Source organism: Sinohyriopsis cumingii, chromosome 6 (assembly GCF_028554795.1).
Source record: "Sinohyriopsis cumingii isolate HCF-2022 chromosome 6, ASM2855479v2, whole genome shotgun sequence".
NCBI lineage: Eukaryota > Metazoa > Mollusca > Bivalvia > Unionida > Unionidae > Sinohyriopsis > Sinohyriopsis cumingii.
The window spans coordinates 75,854,088-75,875,701 of NC_142966.1; the positions used below are offsets into that span (position 1 = coordinate 75,854,088).

At 35.3% G+C, this 21,614-nt stretch overlaps 1 protein-coding gene across 1 annotated transcript; it reads left to right on the forward strand.

The window, feature by feature from the left end:
• The first annotated feature begins 1,550 nt into the window (after positions 1–1,550).
• Positions 1,551–20,382, forward strand: LOC149797239 (procathepsin L-like). The gene is made up of 10 exons (XM_089961938.1): positions 1,551–1,642; positions 3,453–3,637; positions 7,364–7,506; positions 9,313–9,471; positions 11,090–11,122; positions 11,657–11,845; positions 13,054–13,217; positions 15,064–15,171; positions 17,569–17,682; positions 18,743–20,382. Exons 2-9 carry the CDS (start codon positions 3,475–3,477, stop codon positions 17,666–17,668), a joined length of 1,059 nt encoding a protein of 352 aa, XP_089818064.1. The 5' UTR covers positions 1,551–1,642; positions 3,453–3,474; the 3' UTR covers positions 17,669–17,682; positions 18,743–20,382.
• The last annotated feature ends 1,232 nt before the right edge of the window (positions 20,383–21,614 follow it).

The window sequence follows — 21,614 nt, forward strand, 5'->3', positions numbered from 1 at the left end:
CTTTAATTGTTGATTTTCTACACTGTCAATTGTCGCATCCCCCGTACATTAAAACTCTGCATTTATTATTAGTATAAATATTTCAGTCGAATATATTTATGGTTGTGATCGATATTGTGGAACAAAGTTCTATGTAAGGGATCAACACATTACTGACCGAAAAGAAATTCCATGAATCCAATATAAGAATATTTATTCATTTTAACTGATCAATATTTTCAAATTGCGCCACAGTGAGACGCCGTTCTGAGAAAACACCATGTCGATACACCCTTCCTTTCTTGGTGGGGGGACCGCTCCGGTAGCCTAATGGTTAGAGCGTCCGCCTCGGATGCGGGAGATCCCATGAGACGCTGTTTTGAGAAAACACCATGTCGATGCGCCCTTCTATTTGGGGGTGAGGGTGGGGGCTGGCGGGACCGCTCCGTTGACCTAGTGGTTAGAGCGTCCACCTTGGATGCGAGAGGTCGTGGGTTCGATCCCCGACCGAGTCATACTAAAGACTTACAAAAGTGGTACTAACAGCTGCCTCGCTTAGCGCTCAGCATTAAGATTTTAGTGTTAGGACTGGTCGGCACGGTGTCAGAATAATGTGACTGGGTGGGACATCATGCGACATGATTTTCCAGTGCTAGGCATCACTATAAACTGTCACATTGCAGACATCGTAGCGATATGACTGAAAAATTGTTAAAGCTACGTTAAAAATCAAAATCACACACTCACACTATTTAGGGGTAGTGGCGTTAACAAGATTATTACAATTTCTGCTACACTGGCCATATTGGATTTCTGATTAGAACCCATTTTACAGATTCAACAAGACGTCATAATATGTCTAGTGAAAAATGGAGGCCATACTAGAACCAGATCGGCACCATTTTTAATATTTTGACCAACAAAATACACAAGAAGTCTTTTGGTGGAAATGTCACATTATCACAGTATAATGACTTTCCGTTTAGGAGGAGTAGCTGTAGCAGGATTTTCAAGATGGCTAGGCTGGTTTCCACAATGGCTGTCCAATCGGCACTATTTTTATTTAGGACTAACTGGATATCATAAAAGTCCTTATAGGGAAACCCCATATCGATATCGCAGTTCCGTCCTTGAGGAGTAATGATAACAATAATTATAAAGATGGCTGCAATTTCTGTTAGAATTCCATGTTGTTTTGATCATCGATTTAGAAGGAGTAGCGATCTTAAGGTTGCCAAAGGGGCCCGTGTGGTGGCCATATTGGATGTCTGTATTCTCGCATTTCTTTCAGAACTAATTTAATTTTGGGATGAATGTTGCCTTGTAAACTTTTCGTGACAATCCTCGAAGTAGTTTAATACAAGTAGCGATAACAAACGTGTGTTCGAGCACCGACTGACGGCCAAAGAACAAATGATGACGGTTAAGAGGGCGACTCACCTTTGCTTGTTGAGAGTGTAAATGTATTGGAATAATTTAAAAAAGATCGTTTAATACATACTGTGTGACACTCATGTGATGTTCTTAATTTGTTCATCATGTGAGGTGCGTAGGCTGGTCACGTATGTAATTGTGTCATCCACTGACTAGTAAAAGCTATTTAAATGCTTTCTGTTGTTACCTGATTCAGTCGGAACTTTGCTTTTCATTCTTTTGGGACTGGGTAAGTTGAATGTTTTGATTGATATTTACAAATGAAAGACAGTGTTATGTCTATCAAAGTGCTTGCTATTGCATGAGATATACGATATTTGAATATTTGTTTATAACCACAGACCATTAAAATGTTGTGCCAGCATTCATATGTTTGAAGATGATGATTGATTTGGAGGATCCTCAAATGCATTTCATGATTTATTGTTAAAACATTGTCTAGTTACATCTCCAGCTACAAACTAATTAGTCATTTGTTTTTATGCATTGTTCTTATTCTTCAAGCTAGTAATATTGGTTTACTTTAACATCAGGTGGATATTTTTTATTGGCATTGAGAATTTAGTAGGACAAAGAACCCATTGGTGTCTTGTGTTGCATAATTGTTTTCAACCCCTAAATGTTCATCTTATTTACACAGTAACAACAAGAAACTAGCTGCGTTATATGGAAATAAATTGCACCCAGTCTGCTGTATCAGAATTGAGTAACGTGGGCAACTTGTAATAAATATGAAAATGTTGGGAAACCTTGTTGGATGTAACACTTATTTATGACATTGGCTTCCATATTGTAAATTGTCCAGAAACTGACTTGTAGATATAGCTTTAGTCTGCACTCGGATTTGATGAGAAGTTGCCTTTGACGGTGTATACAGTAGTTGTATAAATATCATTATGATAGTTGTGAGAGTTAATGATATATATTATTTCATATGAAGCTTTTGTTACAAACATGTAAGTAGATGAGGTTCTCTGAGACACAGAAATCTGCATAAAAGTATGCCATATTTTGATTTTGGATCCATGAAAAATCCAACTGCCAAGTCATACAAGTTATGGAATTGGCACCCTTCTCTTGGTTTTGACCCATTTATAGAGAGCAAGTATCAGTCATATAGTGTGTTGACTATCAAACAGCAGTCTAGTGATTGTAAAGGACGAAGGTAAAGATGAATAGGTTAGATCTTAGCAGACAAGGAAGTTAAGACACATGCTAATTGATTGCTGGCACATATTGTTTTGAGCAAAAGACATATGCAAAAGACATTAAACACCTAACTTGAGTAAGCTTAACCTATCCGTGGTGTTTGGAACAGTTGCATTTTATCATTGACCATATTAAGAAAAATAGTACCAGTTGTCAATATTATACAAATGCCCATGTTAATTGTCATAAATCTTCATCAAAATCAGATATTTTTTCAAACTAAAGTGAAATCTTTTAGTGGATTCCTTCTAGCTGTTACATCACAAGATAGTTATCACTGTTCTTAGTTGCCTAGTTTTTCATTCTATACAGTAGTACACAATTTGGTACAGTTAATGAGCATTAGCAGTCTGATGACTTCTGTCTTAGTGGACCAACAATACACTCATAATTTTCTGAATTATTGCAAGGGAAATAAATGCATTATCATTGGGTCTCGTATTTTCAGAGCTGGGACTCTTTATTTGTTTCAAGGAGGGAGTCATAACCTTTAGATTTTATACTCTGTTGAGAACCCTGGTGCTGCAAATAGACTTTATGCATTCCACTGTATACAAAATTTATTTTAGTTTCTGATGCAACAATCGGGCATTTTTTCAAATGTTACTTTTGGATACAGTTTGACATGAAAATTTGGACAAGTGTTTGAACAATGACTGCTAAATTAATTGTTACGTTTGTTCTATGTGGTACCGAGTACATGGAAAGTCAGCATAATTTGTTGTTTTTTGTCAAGATGGTAAAAGACTTTTGGTAAAAGGTATAGTTCATTTGCCATTCTCAAGTACAATAGGCAAAAAACTTAAAATATTATGTTTTTGTATTTTCAGAGTCTTGGAATTGAAAACCATAATGATGTATGCAAGTATTCTGACATTTGTTGTGGCAGCATATTTGGTGGCAGCAGCACCAGGAGATCTCAGTTATGTACATTTGTTTTTAGAAACTGAGGCAGCCAATGAAATCCATGTACAGATAATTGTAGAGTCATGGGAGCTGTTCAAGACAAAATACAGTAAGTCAAATTTGCTTTAAGTTTTGGCTAGGGAATATTTGATAACCTTTGTCTGTCCATTGCTGTAACATCAATAGCCCAATGCCTGGTCCCCCTCTAATTTCATATTGGGACCCTCCTGTATTCTAAGTGTGGTGCCTGTCAGGCTTGTCAGTGTATAAAACGTTATTTGACTTTGAAAACTTTGATCACACTGAAATCCAGAATGTATTTTCAAGATGTTGACATACCTGCCCTAACCTTGTGCAATCTTATTGAAATTAGATCTTCATTGTCCTACATGAAGTGCAGATACGATTTTAATCAGATTGTAACATGGCGTATCATGATTTAAAATTAATTTTGTATTCTCAAACCTCCTGACAGGATCATGTTTAAAAAACAGTTTTCAGTAATATTTGAATATAGAAAGAAAAATAAACCCCACCTCTTGAGTGTATGCCTATTACATTAGCATGCATAAATGGTAAATAGTCGTGATTGGAGCTGATGTAAAACTATCATTTGGGCAGTTTAAATAGCAACAATGAAAAGGCATAGAGGTCAGATATAAAGCACAATTTTGCATATTACTGAACTGGCTGACAATAGCTGGTGAGATGTGTTTGGAGACTCTAGTGGATGATCGCATTCGGTTAATTTGCATAGGCAAGATCTCAGAGTGGAATAGGAGCACCACGCTGAATTGAACGGTCAGATGTGTTCTCTTTATTATTATCTTGTTAAAATACTAACCATTCATTGACCTATGTTTGTCATGTTGATTATAGCCCTAACAATGACTGCAAAACAATAATAAGCACACGCTTGTTTGCACAGTTTATATGTGTTGATAAAGTATTGACACCTGTACTGTACATAGGCATTTGTGACTGCTGTATTACCTGTAAAGCCTCATTAAAGTTGAAAATATTATCCCCGACTTACCCAGTCAATAGATCAGGCCCAAATGTGATGTGTATTCTTTTTTCTAAAAAGATGAGAATACTTTATTCTCAGACTGCATCACAGTTTTGACAAGAGTGACTTGGAGGATCCATTGAAATTTGATCTCTAGTATTAGTCCATATCTATTGAATGTAGTGAGGAGACAAATGACACTTGCATTACCTTAGAACCCTACGAAATTTATATTTGAAGTGTAGTAATTGCTACAATGTGTGACAAATAATATTCAAAAAGTGGAAATTTTGGGGATACTTTACCTGAAGTCAGTGGTTGTGGAATTTGAGTCAGCACTTGTGTATTTCGTAAATGTCACCTGCCCTGCGCCTTTGTCAATTTTTTTTTCTTTGATCACTGTCTGCCTGTAACTTGACTCTCTTGTATAGATGCTAGGAGGTTGTCAAGCTAAAATTCACCAGACATGGTGCATATCATGTTAATATGTGAAAACAAGTTATAACTTACAGAGGTCAGGGACCACAGTGTGTGGCCGTGTCAAACAATAAATACATTATCAAGAAAGGTCAGTTAACTGAAGAAAATGTTCGGTTGACATCCTTCAGGTTATATGTAAAGAGTTGGGATCGCATTCAATGCATGTGTTTAATTGATAGTTTGTAGTGTAATTTAATACATACCACTGTACATTACGTTACAGTGTAAAGCAGTGATTACATATTTAATATGTGTGTGTGTGTGTGTGTGTGTGTGTGTGTGTGTGATTTGGGATTTCATCATAGCTTTAACAATTTTTCAATCATATCGCTATGATATTTGCAGTGTGGCAGTTTATTGTGTCCATTCTCAGAGGGAGAATATAATTGACTATCCATCATGTATCAGTGACAGATCAGTGAGGGAAACAATTTTCTGTGAGTGATTTAATTGTATCATTGTCACACAATGTCTCATGATCAAATTGGGAAGTAATCACTTAATCGCTTAACCGACTCCAAGTGAGAGAGTTGGTGAGAGGAAATATCCTTTAATTGATTTGCTTTTGAAGGGTCTGTAATCTATACCATCAATGCTCGCTACATGTAGTGTAGGGTAAATCTGCATACTTTACAAAAAAGCCACTGGACGTGTAGAACCCATCCAGTTGGAATGACGACAATGCACAGCTCTAAGACATCATGTTCTTTTCACTTTACCATTTTGACTTGCAATTAAGACATTATTTGGCGATTCCATTCACTCTGGTGAAATTAATACACATATATTTATGGCAATTCCTAACCGTACCAAAATCATGAAAATGTTTTTAAATTAATACAGATATCACGACCAGTGATGGTCCGAACTTCATATTGGATATAGATCACAAAGGCGTAACAAATCATTGGTTGCTCATGTAGAGGTTGTTGGTTGTGTTTACCAACAGAAAGTTGAATTGCTTTGTCAGTATTCTGCTATATACTGTCAGACGTTTTATCCGTTTTTGTATGCAAATTTTGTCCATTAGTTACATAGATGTATATCTTACTCCATCAAAAGTGAACTTGAGCATCAGAAAATATGAATGCTATAATGTTTCTTAGCATTAACCAGTTTTACTTTTTTAGTGCTTGACATGTCAGCATTGTTAGGCAATCTTCAGAATTGAAATATTAAAATTCTGTTTGTTATAATTCTACACATTCACAAACTGAAGTCTGAAAAAGATCCTAAGTTTGAAGTTTGCTGGCACAAGATCCCGTTATTGTTGTTCTTCATATTTTCATGGGTTTCTCCAGAAGATTTATTATGGTTAGTTTGTTGTAAATAAAGATTGCGCCAATATGACTTCAAATATTGACACCCTGATGGCCATTTTGTAAATCCTCTTGTTTGATCTCCTCCAGCATGGAAAGTTGTATTGACATGGGGTTTCACCAAAAGACTCCTTGCAATGTCTGGTTACTTTGAAAGGAAATGTTGCCATTCTGACTTCAAATATAATCACTGTCATCCATCTTGAAAATCTTGTTAGTCCCACTTATCCTAAACAGAAATTTTTATTGACATGGGGTCTGCATCAGAAGACTTCTTATGGTGTTTACATGGTTCTAAACGAAAATAGCGCTGATCTGACCTACTTGGCAGCCATCTTGCTCATATTGTCAAAGTGTTTACACCAAAGCACTCGTTATGGTATCCGGTTTGTCCTTAATACAGATGGCGCCAGCTTGGCATCCAATATAACCACCATAGCATCCATCATGAAAATATTGTTTTTGCCATTCCTACTGAATGGAAAGTCATAACAACATGGAGTTTTCACCAGAAGACTTATTAAGATGTCTGTGTTGTCCAAAATGAAAATGGTGCCAGTCTTACATCGAAATACGACTGAAACAATGGCCAGCTTGAAAATCCTATTACTACCTTTTGAACTGCCTAAATGAAAAGGGTGCCAGACTTGTATCTAGTATGACTAATACAACAGCAATCTTGAAAATCCTATCACTAGTCCTTTTGAATCGCTATCACTACTCCTTTTGAATGGCTATCATTATTCCTTTTGAATGGCCTAAATGAAAAGGGTGGCAGACTTGTATCTAGTATGACTAATACAACAGCCATCATTGTATTGAGAGGTGAATATGAAGGGGGCATAGCATTGAGCAAGTATAAACAACAGAACACACGGAGGGGTGTTTGTCGCTAAAATTAGAAATTCAGCGTGATTTTAAAATATTTCTTACTTGGACAGAGCCTATTTATAGCCTATGGGTACTAGGAAATCTCTCCTTTTCTTAGATCTGTAGATTTTAGTATTGGTTTATTCTACCTTTTCAGACAAACAGTATGAGAGCACAGACGAGGAAGCCTACAGGCGCTCTATATTTACTGAGAACATGAAGAAAATTGAGATCCACAACCAGAAATACAAGAAAGGAGAGAAAAGTTACTGGATGGGAGTGAACAACTTTTCAGATCTGGTAAGGTATTTTCTGATGATGCAGTATAATGTAAGATTTGTTAGAAATTTTTTTTTACCTAGGCCAGTTAACCTGCAGCTTGGCCTTGCATCCTGTATTCCAACAAAACATCTGTTTTATGGATTATTTGTAGGCCCTATTTGCGAACTTATTTAGTGAAGCTCACTGTGTGGATTTAATAAGATCTGGAAAATGTTCTGTATGCAAGGAAGTTGAAAATTGTAATTAATTGATCAGGGCTTTTTAGGACTGAATTTGTTGACATTCAAGAGGCTGTCAATAAACCTTAACTTCTGTCACAGTAAAACATGTGCTTCCTCTCTTAGTTGATTGTTTAAGAAACATAATTGACTTCAGGAATATTCCTTTCCATCAATTTTTTATAGAAATTATGCACTTTGACTTGGTTATTGTAAAATCAGCTTATAAGTTGGTTTCTGTGAGTGAATGAAAATTATTTTTTATGCTTGTTTTGCTATTATCGATCTATTCAGTAAGCTTGGAATCAGTCTAAAATCAGCTGTGGTGATATTTTGTCTTTATGGGGTTTTTAATGGATGCTATGGAGTGAACTTTCTAGGGCAAAAAGCGAAAAAGAAAGGTCACTGTTTTATAAGGGAACATCCACAGATGAACCCTTTTGGAGGATTTTACCAACTTGAAAGGCAGTATATGCCATACCTATTGAGCTGATAGTGGAAATGACTGAAATATAGCACACACTATCAGAAGACCCCCATCAAACACACCCCCACATCTTGTAAGGCTGATCACATGAATGTCATGCTTCAACCAGCATCATAGGTTGCTCACCAGCAGTTTGCTCAATCCAGGTATGAAGATAATGGCTAAGTAGCAGGGTAATTATGCTCGATTATCTTATCCAGGAAGTTGTAAGAAAATGTATCACTGAGTGATGCAGCTTGGAATCAGGTACATAATTTTTATTTAACATAACGTCTTTTAGAGGTTAGCTGAAAACAAAATATCATAAAAGCATATTGGAGGATTCAAAAGCATAGTGGCCGAAATAGCAAATCCGGACTGTGATAGTAAATAGGCCTGGATAGAACACTAGACCAAATGTTGACTAAGTGGAGGAAAATTAATAACCTTCAACTACACCATATGACCACTCCAGTGGCCTAGTGGTTAGAGCCTCCGCCTCAGATGTGGGAGGTCGTGGGTTCGAACCCTGGCCGAGTCATACAAAAGACTTATAAAAATGGTCCTTACAGTTGTCTCGCTAGGCACTCAGCATTAAGAGGTTGTCAGGATAATGTGACTGGGTATAACGTCATGTGTCTGCAGCATGATGCCCCAGTGCTAGACATCACTATAAATGGCCACACTGCAGACATTGTAATGATAGGATTGATTTATTTTTTAAAGCTACAATAAAAATAAAAATCATACACACACTATACAAAATAGGTCACTGAATGTTTTTGTACTTGCTTCTCAGCAATACCTTTTTCAGATATAATGAATTGAATTGAAACGTTTTAGCTACCCAGATTTCGGGATACCTATGCATACTTCTTAAAATTGTCCCGTCTCCATAGAATGTAAAATAAAATTGGTGATCAGATTTTATTTGGACATTTAACAGTTCACAGAAAACATCTTACTGGAAATTCAGTTATTAAGGCACAATATCCTATCTTAAAATCTGCAGGACAAGGATGCCTCGCTAACAGATAGATTTTAGAACCAAACTTTGAAAAGTTAGATGCTGGCAATCTCACAACTCAGAGCTATGCTATACGTTCATCTAATGTTTATGAATGGCATTCTCTTTTTCAGAAAGCAGAAGAGTTCAAAGCACTGCATAGTGGATGTGTAAAGATGAGAGTCAATCTAACAGATACTACCTGCAGTACATTCCTACCCCCACATAATGTGATGCTGCCTGATAAAGTCGACTGGAGAGAGAAGGGATATGTAACACCTGTTAAGAACCAGGTGTGCTGGGACCATTATTGTTATTCTTGGTTTACTGTGTGAAAACATTTGCTGGAGTGCAGAACAGAACAAAAATTTAATTCACTCATGATGACATCCAAGGACATGTAATTGCTGCAAGTTCAAGGGTTCAGAGTTTGGATTACATGTACACTGCCATTATTAGGGACATGAAAAAGTTTTAGAACCACTTACCTGCCAAGCAAAATGCGTTTTACATGGGTCAGGCATCATGAAAGTATATATTAACGCGTTATAACCACCTTGTTAATTTAAGAATAGCAAGTCTTTTGTTGTCTCACGTGTAGGACACATAGCAGAGATTAGCATCGCTGTTCCTAAAAGTAATGTTTGAATAATCATCCTCATTAACTTTTAACTTTAAAGATAGAGTGAATTTAAGAACAAAGTGAGAATTAAATAAACTGTAATGTTCTTGCCGAAATGTGGAGGGGAAACGGACATCTGAAGGTCCACCACTTTGATCAGTTTTACGCCTAATTATTTTGAAAAAGTTATAAATATGTTTAGTATCATTTGTACACAGGTCTGACTTGTTGGTTTTGAAACCCTGACTTTAAAAGTTAAGAGATTATTTATTTAAAGAAAGATTTTAATTTAGCATGAGTCTAAATTGAGATGTCATTGAAGAAAGTAGCTCTGTATTGTGGTCTATTTGGTGGGTTGACTTTGGTAACTCCCCAGCACAGTGACTAACATAATAAAGTATTTTGCTTGTGCCAAGTGACTGTAAGTAGGCTAATTAGTCAACATTAATAGGAAAAAATAAACTAATGGATAATGTTTTGTACACCATGTTTAATATGGATAGATAATTAAACTTCATTTACTCAACCAGTCACATTCTCACCCTTTCTAGCTAAACCAGAACATTAACAAATGCTGCCTCTAAGGAGTGTTACTCTCTTCTTGTGATGGAATTTAAGACATTCTTATTTGACTAGTGTTAGAACTGAGGTTGGGATTAAAGTTCTTGCAGCTATGAAACATGCAGAGTAAAGTCCTAGTTGAAAGTTTGTGGCATGTACAAGATTCTCACAATAAAATGTTTTAAAAACAATTTTGTGAAATCCTAGAATGTGAGTTAGACACTAGTTGAATATATTTATAAAAAAAATTTCTTCCCAGTTAAGCTTGCACACTTCATACTTTGTTCCTTATAGATTGACTATTAAATGTAAAAGTCAATCATTGGAACTTCATTGGTGTCTCTTTGACATCTTCATGTTAATATGTTTAGATACAGTGAATCAGACATTCATAAATCCCAATTTTTTTAAAGCTATGAATATTCCAAAAGTGTAAAATATGAGTTATATAACAAGTATAAAACCATGTTTATATTTTGTTACCATTGGTGGTGCGGAGGAGAATTCACTTGATTTGACTTGAGAATGCATCTCAGCATGACAGCCTAGACATCTTTCTGCCATATCGGACACTTTTTGTTTACCAACTTGTAAATAAACGTGTGTGCAGTTTTATATATATTTCACATTGAAAATAAGCCAATCATGCCCAGGTCTGATAAATTACAGTTTGAAATAAATCGCGGTTTTCAGCCTGTTCTTAATATTTACTATCTTTTCCTTTTCAGGGTCAGTGTGGCTCATGCTGGTCATTCAGCACAGTAAGTATTTTTACAGTATATTTTGCAGTTCTGGATTCCTACATCAGAAACGAGATAGTTTCCATTTCCTGAAGTTGTTTCACTTTTACTATGCACAACAATTGATTAAATTTCCAGCTTTTTAGACTCCTCAGATTGTGATTATTTTGTCTAAAAATCCGTTATTCAGAATATCAGTTTTAATCAATGAGGATGTTTTTTTCCATATGAACAATCAGTTTAAACAAATGACATGTAAATGATTGGTGATTTACAGCATAGGCATTTTGCAGTGTTTTTGACTCGTATCAGTCAGCCATTTGAGTTATTTTCCCAGCCATCCTGCCATATATTATGTGGTAGTAAGTCAAGTCTAGACTTTAAGCCACTGAGGATATGAAATGAGAACAAGGACAAGCAAGTTTCAAAGACTTTGACATTAAAAAGAACATTATATGTGGGAGAGGGGATTTAATGATATTCTTTTCTTGACAAATGTCTGAATTATAGGACAAAACTAAAGGGTTTAAATTGCTTTGCTCTTCTCTTTCTCAGACAGGTTCACTGGAGGGTCAGAACTTCCACAAGACCGGTAAGCTGATCAGTCTTAGTGAACAGCAGCTGGTCGATTGCTCTGGTGACTTCGGAACTCATGGCTGTAGTGGCGGTTGGATGGACCAGGCCTTTGAGTACATCAAGAAGTATGGTATAGAGACAGAGGAGGCATACCCATACAAAGCCAAGGTATAAATATATATTTAATTGTCTTGCCTTCACTAGGAAATGGCTGAACATATGTATCACAACATATGATCAGCTATCATGCAGCATAACATTCTGTGTGAAAGATTTATTATAGGTATCTCCAGGAAGATTATGTGGTAGTACATGTTGCAGATGAGACAGCGATTTATGTATTGCATGTGAATCCATATTATTCCTGAGTCCAAGCAATATCTCTTAATTCCACTCAAGAACACTTTTCACCAGCAAGACTGCAAAATGGTAAAAACTCTGTGAGCACTGTGTCCTGTGGTACCTGTCTGAAATTGTGTTAGGGCTGTTCCAATAAAACATGTTTTGGACACATGGAAGGGACTTATATTGTGGAGTAGTCTTCCAATTATGCAATGTCAAATTTCCTTTGGATTGTCATATTGAACTGATTGATTAATCTGACTACCTTGTTTAAGCCTTCTCTGGATACCATGTGTGATCAAATGGAACAGCACTTTATCTTTTTAATATACACACCCAGTGTGAACAGCAGGTTAAGGTCCAGTACTCCATTGGAAATATGAATAGAGTGTTCAACAGTGATCATGATCCATGCTTATATTGTACAACAATACCAGAGCTCATAGTAGTATACACGTATACAAAAGCAATTGAACATGTATGGTGTTTAGTGCTTACTTTATTTTGGAAATCATTAATAACATGTACAACAATGACCCTGATCAGCTGTTACATAATGCAACAGCAGATCTGGATCTACCCTGCTAATGTTGGGATATATGTTTCGCAATTAATCTGTTTTGTTTTTAGAATTGCATCAATTTTTTTGTGCAAAACTGCTTAATTTGGCAGACATCTTGATATGGTGGCCATCTTGAAAATCTTGTTATTGCTTCTTCTTAATGGTTTACCCGGTGAATATAGGTTCTCACTACAAGACTTCTAATGATGTCTGAATTGACTTAAATGAAAACGGTGCCGATTTTACATCCAGCTTGGAAATCTTGTTATTGCTGAAGAATTCTTGGCTATGAAAACAAAGAAACAGTCCTATCTTTGTTTTCCTGGAAATTATTTTTTGCCAGTAAAGTGCTAGTCCTTTGAGAAAATTTCACGCAGTCAAGTTTGAAATGTAACTCATCACACCAGTGAAGATTTGAAATGACAAATCTTTGATATCTTTACCATCAATGATTTTTTAATATTTAAAACAGGATCAAAAATGCAAGTATAGTTCCTCCAAGGTAGTCGCAAAGGACACTGGCTGTGTGGATATCGAGAGTGGCAGTGAATCAGCCTTGCAGCAAGCTGTTGCTACCATTGGTCCAATTTCCGTAGCTATTGATGCCAGTCACAGTTCATTCCAGTCATATTCAGGAGACAATGACAAAACCTCCCATTTTTTCTTCACCTTAGGAAGCTATTTGGATCATCTATAACCCAGTCTCTGTAAGGAAAGTAGTTTACAGTGTTTTCTCTAGTTTTCCAAGTTAAATGGTCCCTTAAGTTCCCCTTTTGTCAAGTTTAAAGACCAAAATAAGTATAGTAGCAGTGTCCTATTTTGCCTTAGCTTTAGACCTAAAGAGCTGATGGGATGGTATATTGTCCATCATCTGTCCATTAGCCCAATTTTATTATCACTACTTCTCCAAACTACTTGGAGAATCTTGTCTGGTTTTAATGGCTCATCATGAAACCTTGTAGATGTGTTGGCAGTCATATGAAGATGTCTGCCATCAAGAAACCGCTATGCTTCCTCGATGTGTTGTTGCATATATTACCATATTTGACCTGCAGCTGAATAATATATAAGAATCTTCTGAATGAAACTTGATTGCAGTTTTTCGTTCTACTGGTCATGAACTTGAAGAGCTTATGGGATGGCCTGTTGTTTGTCAACGTGTCCAGTAGAACAAGTTTATTATTCCTATCCCTAAACTTTTTGGAGGATTGCCATGAAACTTGACACAGATTGATGTCTAGAAGGTCCTAAATGAACAAAGTGCTACTCAGACATTCAGTATGTTCACTGCAGCTGCCATCTTGAAAATCATACCACTGCTCCTTCTGAGTAGATGGTTGTGTGAATGGGGATTTCACTAAAACATGTCTTATAATGTCTGGTTGATACTACATGAACATGGTGCTGGTCTGATGTCTACTATAGTTATATGGCATCCGTCATGTTCCTGAGTGGAAAGTCATATATAGTAATATATATATATATATATATATATATATATATATATATATATATATATATATATATATATATATATATATATATATATATATATATATATATATATATATATATATATATATAGAGAGAGAGAGAGAGAGAGAGAGAGAGAGAGAGACAGAGACAGAGACAGAGAGAGAGAGAGACAGAGATGAGAGAGAGAGAGTGAGTTTTCACCAGACAACATCTTATGGTGTCAAGTTTGTCCTAAATTCAAATGGTTTTGCTGTCATGTTGAAAGTGTTATCACTACTCCAGAAGAATGGATTGTCATATCAACACAGGGTTTTCAGTAAAGGACTTGTTATGATGTCTGGTTGGTCCTAAATGAAAATTATGCTGATCTGACATCATTATGGCTGGCATGGCAGCCATCTTGATAATAATGTTATCTCTGCTTCTCCCAAATGGACCATTCCAGTTGCCAAAGTGGTTAGAGTGTCCATCTCAGATGCAGGAGGTTGTGGGCTCGCTTTTTTGGTGCTCAGCATTAAAATTTTAGTGTTAGTACTGGTCGGCATGATGTCAGGATAATGTGATTGGGTGGAACATAATGCTACATGCCAGCAGCATGATACCCCAGTACTAGACATCACTATAAACTGCCACATGGCAGACATAGTAGTGATATGACTGGAAAATTGGTAAAGGTACATTAAAAATCCAAATAACACACATACACACATTCTCTCTCTCTCTCTTCCAAATGGAAAGTTATATTGGTGTGGGGCTTTCACCAGAAGACATATTATGATATCAGGTTGCTCCTTAATGTGGCTGCCACAATGAACGAATTGATAATCTGGTCCCTAATTCTTATGAATGGTTCTGTCATATCAAGAAGGATTTTTACCAAATGGACATTAACTCATAAAATTATTTCTGCTGTAACAATCCAGACTGGAAATAAAAAATTCCAGGTTGATCCAATACCTTCTGTCTTAAACAAGAAAAAGCACATAGGTGTTTTATTTTACATTTTAGGAGTGTATGAGGAGGAGGAATGCAGCAGTACAGACTTGGACCATGGTGTCCTAGCTGTGGGATATGGCACAGAGGATGGTAAAGATTACTGGCTTGTGAAAAATAGGTATGAATATGATGTACAGTGTAGTTTATGTTATCCAAATGTTTATTATCAGTTATCCAAATGTTTGGTATGTCCAATGCCAGCACCACATTCAACAAAGGTTTGTTACATTCAATACCAGCACAATATCCACTGATATTTGGTACATACAATACCATCAACACATTCTACAATATTTGGTACATCCAACACCAGCACCACATCCCAAATGAGTTTGGTTCATCCAGATCTAGCACCATATCCTACAAATGTTTGGTATAATACCGCAAACATTTCTGTATTACTCAAACTTTTCCTGGAAGAGACATGCACACAAGTAAATACATATCTTGTTTTGAGCTAGTGTAAACAAGATTTATGACATAGGAATATACACTTTATCAAACCAGTTCTTTCAGCTGTCTTCGAACAAAACAAAAATGTAGTTTTGTATTATTAATATTTTAACACTTTCCAGATCATTTTAACTGTTAAGTGTCGGTTTAATTCAAAACAAATTTATACCAGTTTGATTTGGTTCATCTAAGAATATTGACACATGGTCCCAAGTGTAGGCAGGTGGTCAGTAATTCAGGGGTGGGTGGAATGGGAGCTGTCATGATGCTTATCAGCATTAGTTCTGAAATCATTAAGAAGCACATGTGGGGAAAAAGACATTTATCCAGTCTGCTTAAGCTGGGTTACAGCTGTGCATTTTAAGGCATTTTTACAGTACTTAAAATATTAGATTGGAATCACTAAACTCTTTATCTGAAATGCAGAGAAGGCAACAATTTCAGATTTTGCAGAATTATGAAGTTTTTGCGAAAATTCTTCATTTTGCCAAAAGCCTTACAAATAAAAATTATTTAGGAATTTTTTTTAGCAGCAGTTTTATATGTAGCATCAGTGTGATACATGTATCTCATGTATAAATCAGAATATTCATTGCAAGAAAACGACTGTTAGTATGTAAAAATGGTGGCAGGATGAAAAGAAAAGGAAGATGCATATATGTTGTGGGGAAAACTAAAGTTTATTTTTTATTGTTTTGGTCAAATTCAGGGTTTGGGAATTAAAATACCAATACACTACGTTGATTGGACTTTATTCATACCCATCCCACCCTCCAACAACGTTTTGGGGAGTATACATGAATGGGTGGCTTTTCCATTTGTCTGTCATGCTTTTGATTAATTAATTTCTCCTGAATCATCAAGATATCTTTTTGAGACTCTGCATGATTTTCTATCATGACCGGACGTTGTAAAAATGTTATTCCCATTTTTATTACAAACTGGGTCAGTCAATCCATCATACACTTGTTCAGCTATATCTTGTGAACCATTTGAGATATCTTCATAAAACATGGTATGTATTTGTATCATGAAAAAGAGTCTCAGACAAGAGTTCTCCTCATTTCTGAAAATTGTATATTCATATTTGGCATATCTTGATGATTTTGTAATAATGTCACAAGAAATTGTCAGAAATTATTTATTCACCTAAGCTTTCATTCAAATATTTGAAGAAAAAAAGACTTGTACAGTAACGTAACCACTGTAATTTTTCTCATTTTGTTCCCTGCTTTTTCAAAGAAACGTGAAGCACACTAGTATCATAACTTGTCTCACTTTCCTTTCTGCTGCGTAACTATAATTTTTAAAACTAAGAGATCAGTCTTCGTATATTTAGAAGGGTTAGTTTATCTTCATGGTCAAGGAAACAGCTCAGTATGCTACTCCATAACTTTACAGCAGTTTACGATCAGTGGATGAAACTTGGTATAAATGTTCATCATTGCTAGGTGTCACATACCACATTTTGGTGCTGTCTTAAAGGTCACAGGTCAGAAATGTATGACTAGAAGATATGTCGTGTACCACATTGTGCATCATGTTTTCGGGGTTAAGGTCACATTGTGCAAGTCAAATTTGCACTTGTGCTTTCAGACTTAACAGCTTTGTTAAGATAAATGGACAAAGCATGGTATATTTGTTTATTGTCACTAGGATATGTTTGCATTGCTTGTTCAGGGTCAAGGTCAAGGCCACACCCCAATATATTAAGGTTTCTTTTGTTTCTCCTTTATATGATTAAAGTTGTTTGAGGTACAGGGATTAACCATAGTGTGTTTATGCATTTCATTTTGTTGGCATCTCCTTCATCACAGTAAAAGAGTAAAAGTTTTATCTTCAAGGTCAGTTAATTTATTTTTTTAAACCCAACCTTTTCTGCACTTTTTCTCCTATGATGTTTAAGATACAACAATTAAAACATGTTTTCTTTTGATGTCTGCACTGTAACTCTATAGCACTTTCTTCAAGATCATAGATCTCACGGTTGTGAATTTTCATGGCTTCACTATATATAATAAGCAGGGAAGCAAATTCATCAATTTGTGTATTTTCTTTACAGCTGGGGTGAAAGCTGGGGAGACCATGGCTACATCAAGATGGCCAGAAATAAGCAAAATATGTGTGGTATAGCAACATCATCCAGCTATCCATTAATGTAGACGAAAGATGAGAGGTGAGTGTTAATTCATAGTGGGAGTGATGTACAACATTTCTCCTTCATTATAGCATAAATCACTACATGGTGGGTTTGAATGTAGCAATCACACCATAGATCCCATTTAGAACTTTAAGATAAACAAATGTCTGCTCTCCAGTATTTACAAACGTACAGATACATGTATCTTTTATTTTAAAAAGTTTATCATCAACAAATTATTTTTTACCTGTTAGTTGGCAACCTGTGTATAACAAGCTATTTTGATAGAACCCATCGATTTGGGGGTGGGGGCATGAAGCTTTTCACTAGTAATGGAATCTTGAAAGAAAAAGATAATGTTGCATTTAATAATTTACATATATCATATTTAGGAGACCTGCTGTTTCAATTCTAGAATGGAAAATATGTTCTATAAAGTAAATTTCTTGAAGGTAAGAAATTATTACTGTCACTTTGACTTTCATTGGATACTACCAATGACATGACTAAGTATTGTTCACTTTGCTACACATTTAATGGATGGGATTACAGTACTTACATGCTGAACATTACAAACTGTTTAGATGCTAGTTGACATTCCTGATGCTGATGCTAAATAGGTGCTGTGCTTATGCTTTTAAATTTTGGTACGATTTATATGTTTTGAAGTGATTGTTCCAGCAATCATGTCATCTTTGTACTTTCACTCACAAACTAGGTCCGTTTTGGTAAATAAAACTTGGATTAATAACAAACAAACCTTGAAAATTTATGTGGTTAAATTTGTTGTTTTATTTATTCACTATTTTTTAACACAAACTGACCAACGAACCAGCCTGAGATACTTGGATGCTTCATATCATTCATACATGTTACCATGACAATTTGTGCAATTGCCAGCATGGTATTGATAAGCTAGATTTTCAAAAGTTGGAGGTAAAATATTTAATAAGCGCAAACTTTTGGGAACTTAATTTACATGTTCACTATTTTAGAAGTTAATATCTATCAGATGGAGTAAACATTCTCATGGACTTTCCCATTAAGAATTACTGAAGGATTTGTATTAAGACATCTCTGTTTTGATATTTTTCAGATGAGAACAGTGTCACGTGTATCACTTGAAGATTTAAACTATGGCCTAATTCCAAGAGCTACTACCGAAAGCTAAGATGAAGTTCCTTAAACATCGTTTGTTCCGGAAGCAAGCCCCTATGTTCAAGTGTAGATCCTGTATTTGTTTGGTGCATTTTTTGGATGAAAAACTGTTGAAGCTGCTGAGACGTTCTGAAAAATAAATGATCTTCATATTCAGACAACAAAGAACATCATTAAGGATGAGAATTATTGCATTAAAGATCTTGTTTCTAAAATTTTATTTATAATTAATAGATCTTACAATTAGGACCATTTTCGATGTGAATACTACCAATCTTTACTAGTTTTGGATGATCTTAAGATATTAAAAAATTTCACCATTATCAGAATATTGCATATTGGTTTATTTCATCGATAAACTGATAATATGGCACCATTTTTTGAAATTTCTGCATTTCTACAAGAGAGTTGTGTTTATATCTTAAACTTTGTGATGCCACATAATAAAGAATTATACTCTCAGCTTCTTTGCTAATATTTTCAAAACCTTTAATATTTTAATTTAAATAATGTTATACCTTTGTATGCATATAACTGTATATTTGATGTAAATTTTCTGTTTTGTGTATTTTGCAGAACATTCAGTTTAGGTTTCAGGGATGGTAATTTAACATGAATTCTCTAAATTAAATGTTTCTTCATACCTGTGGACTCGCACAGTTGATCTCCTTTTATATAGGACTCATCATCTGAATAAGTTCATCCATGGATATGTGTTGTGTTCGTCTTTGAATTGTTTCCTTATTAAAAGATTTTTTTATATATAGAACACCAAGTGATGCTTCCATATTATTCCAGTAATTAATTTGTGTCATTACAAGCCTTGATTTGCAAATAAATTGCCAGCCATCAAGAATTCCCATTGCCCATCGACTGGGACATTTTAATTTTTACATGAGGAAGAAATTATATTGATATGGCATATCCATTGGTAAAGATAAGATATAGAAGTACCATTTGGGCAACATATCTCATAGTTCATAATCATAGGACTAAAAGATGCAATAGATTTTATGTGTTGTGTTTTACTTGAGGTGAAAATTAATATGGTAATCTTAACAGAACATGTTTATTGTTAAGATGCGTATGAACGAAGGTAATAGTCTAATATTTCTTTGTCCATGGAGAAGTAAACTTTATGAGAAAAGATTTTCAAGACCCGAAACGATAGCAGGAATTGGCACTGATTTGTGGACTGTAGTAAATGCTGCCACATAAACAATTAGAAGTAGTGTATCTGTCATTTTGTCATATTATATAGAGTTCATAAAGTATGTCTTTTTTATATAAACAGATGAAATACTCCATATTCTAGTCTGCTGGTTATAGCAAAGTTATCTTTTTAAGTGCAGTTATTTTCTCCTTTAGAAACATTTTGTATATGTAGAATTATATAGCTCTGAATTTTGTGAATCTCCTGTGTAGATGTAAAAAAACTGGATATGTAATGCGTGTTTGTATGTGTGAGATTCCCAATGTAAAATTATTTAAAGCTGTTTTAGTTCACAATTAAGGATAAATTATATTTTATGAGTTTTGAGCTGTGATGAACCAAATTAAAATTTTTACTTAATTTCACATTACTTTTGTTTTCTTTCTCTCTATCCATCACCCAGTTGTATTTATTTGTTCCTGTAACAATTGACCATATGATGGACTTTAAGAAGGTGCAAGATGTTGGAGTTTGTAAACAAAACTTAGAGATTACCATGATGGAAATAATGTGTGATTCTGTATGCAGATATCTTGAGAATGGCCCAATACCTTGTTAGGTTCTGATGACTATGACCTGGCTTTGAAGAAACTGGTTACTTTTCATATCACTGACATACAGTGAAATGTAGATTGTAACAAACATCTATATGTCTCTCTTAACTATTTCATTACCGCATGATAAATCTAGTTCTCCATCTACCATTACCAAACTTTGTAAATATATTGTCTTGACTTTGCGGCAGGAATAAGTGCCTTGATATCTGGGTCTTATGGTTTTTGGTTACGGTCGCATAATTTCTGCATGACAACTTTGGTTTTACATCATTATTTAAGACCGGGACTGTAGATGGTTCACACTTTGAGGTCACCTATCTAAAAATGAGTTTTGCTCATTCAGTTTTTTATCTTGCACTTTCAGCAAAGTTTGTGGAAGGCTTGCACTTATGAAGCCTAATAAAAATTCAGAGGTCGTGATTTCTGAAAGTTAAAGAAGAAAAATTGTTTATGTTCAGTAAATTGGTTTAGACTTTGTGCTGTGACCAAAGCCTGTGGATGGCTTGCATTTGAAGGAAAAGACCATGCGATTTTAAAGTCAAATGTCAAGAGTTACTGTGACTCAATGAATAATGGGTTGCACATGGAGCAAGAAATAAAATGGGAGTCGAAAGGTCATTTGTCAAAGTCTAGGAGAGACTGATACAAAAATAATGGTTTCTGCACAGCATGTTAAGTTTAAGACCAAGTGCCTATAAAAAAGGTGAAGGTCATTCAGAGCTTTTCGTTAGGAATCTCCAGAGTCATCCAATTCTTACTATTGCCTTCAAAGAGGACCATAGCCCATTTCATGCAGACTTCAATTTGCTCTGAACTTTGATCACGTGGCGGGTGGTCAGCTGATCGTAATAGCTACTCTAGAGGTGGTTGTCAAAATATGGCTAATGCTTTAGCATCAGCATCAATTTCTGTAACTACTTCAACATCGTTTATCAAGTTGAGAAATGCATATTCAACAGCGATGCTGCCGCAGATATGGACGAAATTTAATATTGGAACCATCCTGTCTTATTTTCTGGAAACTAGGACGGATTTGAAAC